Source organism: Chiloscyllium plagiosum, chromosome 38 (genome assembly GCF_004010195.1).
Source record: "Chiloscyllium plagiosum isolate BGI_BamShark_2017 chromosome 38, ASM401019v2, whole genome shotgun sequence".
Classification (NCBI taxonomy): domain Eukaryota; kingdom Metazoa; phylum Chordata; class Chondrichthyes; order Orectolobiformes; family Hemiscylliidae; genus Chiloscyllium; species Chiloscyllium plagiosum.
In genome coordinates, this window is record NC_057747.1 from 28382948 (window position 1) to 28393041 (window position 10094).

Consider the following 10094-nt stretch of genomic DNA (forward strand, 5'->3'; position numbering starts at 1 on the left):
ATTACTCCGTCCAAAGTGTATCACCTCACACTTGTCCACATTAAACTCCATTTGCCACCTCTCAGCACAGCTCTGCAGCTTATCTATGTCTCTCTGCAACCTACTACATCCTTCGTCACAGTCCACAACTCCATCGACCTTAGTGTCGTCCGCAAATTTACTAACCCACCCTTCTAAGCCCTCATCCAGGTCATTTATAAAAATGACGAACAGCAGTGGATCCAACACCGACCCTTGTGGTACGCTGCTAGTAACTGGACACCAAGATGAACATGTTCCATCAACTACAACCCTCTGCTTTCTTTCAGCAAGCCAATTACTGATCCAAACTGTTATGTCTCCCATAATCCCATTCCTCCGCATTTTCTATAATAGTCCTCTGCATTTTTACCTTTATTATTGACATAATGTAATGGCTGTTTATAAAATGTTAACCATTTTGCTTTTCAAATACACATAAAATTAGATACTCACATACTGAATATATCTGCAGTTACTTATAAAGTGCATTAAATTGAACTAGTTAGGAACATTGGAAACTTATGAAAGTTGGCTCAGAGTCTGCTGTCTTTTTCATATTCCTTTTAACTGGGTGAGATTCTGCATATTCTAAATGATATTCTTTGCAGTTTATTCTGATGGCTGTGTGAATTCTAGACCCCCATTCACTACAGTGGGAAGAAAGAGCAAATGTACAAGAGAGATCAATACCACAAAGGAGATCCATTATAAAATGGGGAAAAGAAGTGACAAATACAAGGCTGATAACAGGAGAAATGCTGAGGGACGTTGATAACCTGAAAAGGAGTGTGTTCATGAGTGAGGAAGAGGCAGAGGCAGATATAATTGATGCAACTGATGCAAACATAGCAAGTGAAAGACAGAAACATTTTTTGTCTGTGAGCAATGACACTGGAGAATAGCTGAAAAACAAACACAGGAATTAGAGCAGGTCAGACTGCATTAAAGGAACACTAGGCCAACCCACCTCTTTGACTAAAGTTTTGAAAATATGACCTAATAACTTCTTTCTTTGGTTTAGTGTGATTATTGTTTTCTACCATTTCTATGAAGGACCTTGAACCATTTCAATCTGACAAAACATGATATAACTAAAAATAGTTTCTCCATTCTCATAAAACTTTGTCATAGAATTAAATCATCATGTTGTCTCAGCATTGAAAGAAATGATAAGTTCAATCACTGTGTTGTAAAGGAAATATAGAGGAAGAGTCAATTTACAGAAAATACACGACCACTGTCGTCACCAGTCAGCAATCACTCAATTTAGTTTCAGCAACATTGTTGTGATTCGACTTGTATAATATGAGGTACTGGAGTTTGCTTCTGCTTGGCATCCCAATCAAAGGGAATGTAACTTATCACTGTCTGAAGCTGCTGTAGAAACATGGTTCCTCTATGGATATGAGATCCACACTGTTGAGTGACAGAGTACACAGAACTTCCACACTGTCTGACTGACAGCCCCTCACTTGTAATGTAAAAAAGAACAAAAGAAATGGTTTGAAAGGATGCATCACAGAAATTGTGTTTAGATATGTTTCAACACCATGAAGAAGTTTCACTTCAGAACTTCAACTTCAGTTAATTAAATCATAACAGACCACTTATAAATTAATGGGTCAGAATCTTATTCCAGAAATGAAAATGTATTGAGCTCATGAAAGTTAATAAATGGATGGTGGGAGATTTGACGCAATAAATTCAGACAAGTGGGAAAGAAAATAGATGACTCACCAAACCTAAATGCTATGAATATTTCTGTAAGCGTAGAAGTATATGTCAATGAGTACTTGAGTTAGATCATTCTATGAAGGTCACTTAAGCATATGGCACTTCTTTTAAGTTTATTATTCATGACAAGTTATACACAAAGAAACTGAATTTACTTGATAATTTTATTAGCATTATAGCTGTTTGAGTTCGGTTGCATCATTATTGTAACTTAAATATCCAGAAACAGTGCTTGACAGACGTGCCGCCAAATGAAAAATGGATGCCAAGCTAAAAAGGGATATTTTGAAATGAGAAATGGGAGAGGGGTGAAAGAGATGAAGTAAAAGTTTCAGAGAGTAGCACGGAAAAGATAGATTGAAGGAAGTGAGAGGTCAGGTCAAGGCCAAGAAGATCAGAATTTTGAATTGGAGGCATTGAGAAACCAGGAACCATAGTGGGTGCACAAACCATGAAACATATATGCACAATAAATGGTTGGAATTTAGTCTGACTTTGGCAGCTATAACAGGAGGTAAACTTGGTGTTAATCTTTCTTTCTCTAGGAAAAATAGAGCAGGGTGCAATCTAGCTTTTCACTAAAGTGAGAGGCATGATGAAAGTGGGTGGAATCAAACAGCAAGTTCCGTGCCAAAGCCAGCTGGTAGTCTTATTACATTTGAAGTCTTTGATCTGATTGGTAGAAGGCACTTTAAATTGGGGGACTGAAATTACCCCAAATAGTCTTCTGATTTGTACAATGGATCTCTAAATGTTTCAAAGTTGTGTATGTGTTTATTCTACTGTTTGAGTCAAAACTTAAAATTTGCAAATGCTTAAATGAATGGATTTGGACCATCTCTTTGAAATACGAAACTAAAATCTTTCTATAGGACCGTCTTGAGTTAAATAATGACATCTGTTTAGTATCATGGAATATGAAGGATAGAGATGTTTACTCTCCATCCCTAGTTGTCTAAAAGCTGTTTCATTGAAATGCTGCATTCCCACCATGGAATGTTGGAGAGGGAATTTGTTATTTACCTTTAATAATTTTGATTTATTGCTCTAAAGATGTATAGACTTTAGTTTCAGTCGTTGAGAAATAGTGTGATTTTTTCCGTCTGTTAGAACCATAGCTGATTTTTCACTATTTTTATTTTATTCTTTTATCAATTTTGGTTTGGAGCTGTCAGCTGGGAGCTAAAGATGAGTTTTGGAGAATGGGTAACAGATGGTATTAAAAGGAAAACAGACCAAACAAGCTTTTGTTCATTGATAAAGACCAGGCCTGGAAGTTAATTACAATTCAGTTCCTGATCAAAAGATTCTGCAGATGCTTCATCACCGGGGAATAGAAGTATGTTTGAACAGAGAACAGGAGTTGGCTGTTAACCAGGTCAGAACCTGGGAATTGGTTCCAGCAAGTCTGGAAAAGACCTTCTGCTCAGGGAGACGGCAGATGTTGAATGGTAACTGGGATCTTGTGGAGGAGATGGTCAGTTTATCAGGGAATGGTCAGTGTTTGCATTGGAGTTTAGACTCTGGTTTCTGTAGAAAAAGGAATCTGACTGTTGATGCTACAGCGTGAAGATTTAGAAGTTCGCCAGTTAACTTCCCATAAGCAGCTCTTGGAAGCTGAGAGAATAGAGAATGAAGTTGTAAGTATTACTGCGTCTATCTAACTGAACTGAAAAGGTGACCCTAATCAGCATCTTCAGAAAATCAATCAGGAAGCTATCACCTAGGCTTCTGGAACAGCGCATTGTAAAACCCACTTCAATAATCTGGCCAGCTGTTATTTATTTGTTAACTGTGTTTGTCTGTCTGTCTGTCTTTTGTGTGCATATGGCTAAAAACAAAGCTTATTTGGTTTAAAGTGTAGACCAGTTCAATTACAGTCGGTTCTGCAGTAACGCGTGTTTCTTCAATGCAAATTGACTTTAATGTGATTGAAGAATTTAGACCATTATTTGTAGAACATAAACTTTCCTTACCTATATTGGCTATAATATGATTGTGGCCCGATTAGTTTCAAAGACTTAAAATGCGAGATTACATGAGATCTGAACTATTGTGGAACTATTGCATTATATTAGAACCGACCGTACTTTGTTAAATATTACTCTGTTAAAGATACTGTATTAATAAATAGCTTAGTCTTTTGTTTAAATCTAGAACTGGTTATTTCAAAAAGTGGTTAGGAACCACTGGGTCAATTTTGAGGGTCTTTGGACGTTTTCACTTTACTGTGTTTCGAGTACAGAGGTAGAAAGGCTGATTCAATTCAGTTATCTGCCTTCATGCCATAACACAGTGCTCTGTTTAATATGACATGATATTTTTAAATATATTGCATCACAATTCATTTTCACTTTTTACCATTTGAATATGAGAAACTGTACTACAAAACGCTGCTCCATTTGAAATCCTGTGAAAGAACAATGGAAATTTGCTCACTACTAAAATCATTTATCTGTTCAGCCAAAAGGAATGAGCTACATCTGAATAAATTGCAGAAATTCTGTCAACTCTGACTCTCCAGCATCTGCATTCCTCATTTTCTGCTCCTTGTGGTGGCCTTCCACCATGCTATATTAACAGCAAATTATAAAAGCGATAGATTTCATAAACTTCAGATTAAAGTTAGAAAGGAGATTCAAGAGTTTCATGACCGATGTTTTGTTTAGAGGATATGAAGCTGTCTTATTTTTCAATCCATCGATCTTACACGCAACTCTCTAGTCACAGGGCGAGCCCATATCTATTAATAGAAGTATAGAATGGTTATAGCAAGATGACCACTTATGTTTCCACCAACTTATATGCAAAAAGCAATTCACCAAATGCCAGTCCCTGCCTTTATCCTGATGCCCTGAACTTTCTTTGTTTATCAGATAATAATCTTTTTTGAAAGCAGTTCCACACTCAGGCAGTCCATTTCAGAGCACTCGCTTTTCCCATTGTGTCACCTTTCTTTGTTTTGCCAAGTACCTTAACTGTGTATCCTCCTTCCCCATTCTTCTATAATGGGAATAGTTTCTCTCTGTCCACTCTGTCTAGACCACACCTGATTTTAAAAACACTGATCAAATCCCACCTTGCCTTTGCATTTTCTGAGGAAAATGGTCCCACCTTCTCCAATGCGTTGAGATAACTGAAATTCCTCATCCCATGAACCATTCTCTTGTATCCTTTCTGAAGCCTGTCTGACAGCTTCACATCCTTTGCAGTTTGCAGTGTCTAGAAGTGGACGTAGTACTCCAGTTAAGGCTGAACATAGCATGCTGCCTGCCTTCTGCTAGTGCTGATCAGAATGATTTTCCATGATTAGGACTGACCGATCCCAATTGGTTGCTTCACTAACACCGCCCAGATTATTGAATCTACTTCTCTCCATATAGATTGTAACTTCAATCAGGGATCCATTACCTGTTAAAATGTCTGGAAAGATTCCTGAGGATTGTTCCAGGAATGAGAAACACAAACGGAAATTACTGGAAAAACTCAGCAGGTCTGGCAGCGTCTGTGGAGAGAGAGCAGAGTTTTCATCCCACAGATATGGATGGGCATAATACTAGGAACAGTTTAGAGGAAGATGGGCCAAGTACTGGACAATAGGACTGGACTAGGTTAGGTTATCTAGTCAGCATGGATGAATTGGACTGAAGCGTCTGTTTCTGTGCTGTACGTCTCTATGATTCTAGATGCTGCTACAGACCTGCTGAGTCTTTTCAGCAATTTCTGCTTATTGTTTCCGATTTTCAGCAACCACATGTCTATTTTTTTGGTCCAGGGATGAGAAATTTCAGTGATGTATATGGACTGGAAAAATCGGGACTGCTTTGGCTGTGGGAGATTTGGAAAATAATACAAATTTATTGTCACGTGCACTTCTATGTGAAAAATACAGTGAAAAGTCTTTAAAGTCACCTCACTGCGGAACATACGTCAATTTGGTCCATTGTTACAACACGAGGTAAACCCTCCTGCTTTTAATTTAAAACAGCAACACAGAAAAGATTTATTCCATGCAATAATCTGAAAACTTGAGAGGCCAAGAACTAGTTAAAGTAAAAATTAACAACTTTATTTCTTAAAGTATAACAGAGGATAATTAACTAACAACTATTTACAACTCCTTCCTCTAATCTATCTTTTATCTTCCCTTCTATAATAGTCCGATAAAACTCCCAATTAAGATTTACAAAAACAAAACTTCTTATCTCAAAACCAGGCAGTTTCTCTGTATTCCTGTTTTCTTTTCTTCTTCTTGGAGATTCTGCTTCACAGGTTACTGATCGATAAAGGTACCTTTAAGAGAGCTATTCTGTAGGCAGTTTGCAGATGATGTTGGCTTGGCAGTTCTCCTCCCAACTGTTTAATTTTCCCTGGTCTTATACTGCCAAAGCATTGGATTGTGTCATTGCTTTTAAGATTGTCAATATACTAAATTCAAACTTGATTGGAATTTGGTATTTTTGGGGTATAATTTAAACTGATTGGCCGAATTTGAATTTGTTTTTGTCTCATAGCAATTGAGCCAGTGCTATCTGTTCTGAATCAAATGTTACATTGTAAATTCTCTAGCACTCAGTGTATTTTCGAAGTCCTTCACTCTCTTAAAGGTACAGTATACTTCCACACCTTCATAACACCTTCCACATCTGCACATACCCTCAAAAGCGCATCCACATTGAATTTTTATCACGGATAACCGAACTATGGACAATTTTTAGCATGACCAATTCCCACCTAACCCGCATATCTTTGAACTATGGGAGGAAATGCAGACGCATGGAGAACATGCAAACTCCGCACAGACAGTCACCCCAAGGCTGGAGTCTAACCCGGGTCCCTGACGCCGTGAGGCAGCTGTGCTAACCACTTTGCCCCCCTGTGCATTTAATGTCATTTTAATAATTTGCAGCTTAGCATCAGCGATTATTGGCTTTTTCTTACTAAAAACATTTTAAGTAGTTCCCAAATATATAAGAAAGTGTGAGAGTGTCCTGATTTCACAGTTTTAGACATGCGAATTTTTGATCCTGTTCACCTACAACACCATTTTACATTCCAACTTCATGCAGCTCAGTACCGTCTTCTCGAGGGCAATTATGATGAGCACCAAATGCTGACCCAGCCAATGACACCCACATCCCACAAGTGAATTTTTAAAAATGTAACTTTATCAAAAGCAAGTTTTTAAAATCAAAGAATTTTGTTGTTTAGAGTCCCAGAGATAGAAGCAAATAAACTGCTGATGATGAAAGGGCAGGTCTGAGTCAATGAAAATGAAATGAGGAAGGAGGAACAAGTCAGCAATTTGGTTTAAAAGCCTGTATTTTAGGTACATTATCCTCCTGTTTTACATGAAAATGTGCTGACATGGAAAATGTAATAATTTTTGAACAGTAATTTTTGTCATGACCTGATATTAGAATTACAATAATTTGACAGTATCCACTTACTGATATACACAAGTGTATTCAACTTTGTGAAATATTTACTGATCTAAAGGATCCAAGCACATTGGCATCACAACAAACCTGCTGCATTTAAAGGAAATTAAGTTATGATTTGTGTACACAATCCCAGTGCAACTTCTCCTCTGACCATGATCTTTAAGAAATAAGGACTAAGGTCACGGACAATGAATTTGCACCCAAACTTTGACGAGGGCAGACCCAACTATTTGGTTGAAATGGGATCAGCAACAAATTGTACTCAAGCTGTATACATTAATTAAAAAAAAACCCTGGCTTGTGAACTTATCAGTTCAATAATGTAATTGCCAATATTCAGCTTAGTTATTTAAGACAATAACAATGATTACTAAAAGAATACATTGATTATTACAATTGACATATGCATGAAAGGGTTGACACTGAGCTACTGTCCTAGTTAGCTCTAAATGTTCAGAGTAATTAGCAGTATTTTTGTCTTTTTTGCCCAAGACAAACTTGAAAGGATTTGCTCCTTTAGGCATGTGCAGGTTTCATTCCCTGACATTGTACAATCCTGTTACCTTGATGAAGTGAATGCTGTTCCTTTGCAAGGGTGAGCTGTGGACAGTATATCCAAGTGCAGGCTGTTCTAAATGGTGTGTTGGTACATGCAGACTACTGTCAGGACTCTGGACCCTGGAATGATGTCCCTGCCAGCTATGTTCTTGCAGCTTGTTTCTGTCTTGACAGAAGGAGCAGGGACTGGAAATTTAAATCTGGATCTCCCTGTCAATGTATTGCAAGTCAGATAGTGCAAACCTTGCAGAGTCATAGGCTGCATTTCTGTAATTTTTCTCTTTGGAAATCAATGATTTAGATTTCTATATCAATTTATTTTTCAGAATGACGACAGCTCCCCAGTAATATCACCAATGCAAGAACAAGCTGAGGCCATAAACTCTACAGATAAGGTACAATGTTCATCCTTGCTTCACTTGAAGGGTATTGAATAAAGAGATATATTTATGAACAGTTTTTATCAATCTCCTATTACTGAAGCTGTTCTGAAATTAAATGTGAAATATCATTTTTCTTTTTGGAAGTAGCTTTGCTCGCTGAGCTGAAAGGTTCATTTCCAGACGTTTCGTCACCCTACTAGGTAACATCTTCAGTGGGCCTCAGGTGAAGTACTGCTGAAAAATCCTGCTTTTTATTTATATCTTTGGGTTTCTTTGGGTTGGTGATGTCATTTCCTCTGGTGATATTTTCTGTGGTGAAGTCACTTCCTGTTCCTTTTCTCAGCCAACACGCACTGCAGCATTAAGGAACTATGCAGAGCAGAGGAAAATCACCTATATTGTGTATTCAAAAAGAATGGGTACCTATTGAACACAGTCTGCTGATTTCTCAGCAACAAACCTAAACAAGCAGACAAAACACATCTAGAAACCCTAGCCACTCTCCCCTACATCAAAGACATCTCGGAAATGACTGCCAGACTACTCAGACCCCTTGGCCACAAACCCACCAACACACTAATACAGCAGCTAATGAACTTGAAAGACCCTATACAGACAATAAGCAAAACTAGCATCATTCACAAAATATCGTGCAAGGACTGCAATAAACACTACATTGAACAAACAGGCAGAAAACTAGCCACCAGGATGCATGAACATCAACTAGCCACAAAATGACATGACCCTCTCTCACTAGTATCCTTAAATACGGATGAGGAAGGACACCACTTCGACTGGGACAACACATCCATCCTAGGACAAGGCAAACAAAAACATGCACGAGAATTCCTAGAAGTATGGCATTCCAACCAGAACTCTCTCGACAAACACATTGAGTTAGACCCCATCTACCACCCCCTGAGAAAAGGAACATAAAGTGACTTCACTACAGAAAAACACATCACCACAGGAAATGACATCACCAACCCAAAGAAACCCAAATATATAGATAGAAAGCAGGAATTTTCAGCGGTGCTTCACCTGAAGATGTTACCTAGTATGGTGACAAAACATCTGGAAATGAACCTTCCAGCTCAGTGAGCAAACCTACATCCAAAACCTTAACCTGAGCTACAAATCTTCTCAAAACTCGCTAATATCATTTTTCTTTTAAAGTTTAATACAATTCAAATTGTTTAATGTAATACATTGTGGTACAATTCATTATTTCTTTGCACATGCTAATTCATTGTAATTATTTAAATGTTCCAGTTGCTTTCTTTCAAGCAGGAAAGTACTTGCAATTTTGTTTTCTTGGTGCTTATCAAGGAGTCATATAGTTAAAATCATCTTAACTAAATAACTGTACAAATATATAAGAATGATAGAATCACATTTATATCCACATTTTTAATGCACTATTGTGGTTCATAGTCAAGTTGTCCTTCATACTTGGTAACATGAAACACCAGGTTTTCAATAGGTTTCAAGGATAGAACACAGTGCAACATAATTGTATAACCACTTCATTGCACTACCTTTATATAAATCTGGAATTAAATAGAGATTATTTTAAACCTAACGTACCAAACAATATTCTATTATCAGCTCCAGGAGGCGAGTGGAGAACTTAAAAGACCTGAATTTTCAAGGGAGCCCCCAAACACATGCTGTGGCAGGGACAAGAGTAGAAAATCCATCCATACGTCCCATCGTGAGAATTTATAAAAACTTCAGTAAATGGCAAGAAGTCCCAGCCTAACTGTTCCATTGCAAACTGATGGTACTGAATGGGAAGTCCAACTTCATTAGGCTGCAGAAATTTGTGCCCCTTTATTTTCATAGAGTCTTAGAGATGTACAGCATGGAAACAGACTCTTCGGTCCAACCCGTCCATGCCGACCAGATATCCCAACCCAATCTAGTCCCACCTGCCAGCACCCGGCCCATATCC

At 37.9% G+C, this 10094-nt stretch overlaps 1 protein-coding gene across 4 annotated transcripts in view; it reads left to right on the forward strand.

Annotated features, from left to right (window-relative positions):
* ccser2a (coiled-coil serine-rich protein 2a) overlaps positions 1–10094 on the forward strand; it is a 622973-nt gene that overhangs the window by 416371 nt on the left and 196508 nt on the right. For all 4 annotated transcript variants that reach the window (XM_043679239.1, XM_043679240.1, XM_043679236.1 and 1 more), the window contains exon 7: positions 8084–8152. In XM_043679239.1, coding sequence (XP_043535174.1) covers positions 8084–8152 — 69 coding nt within the window. The remainder of the gene's footprint in view (positions 1–8083; positions 8153–10094) is intronic.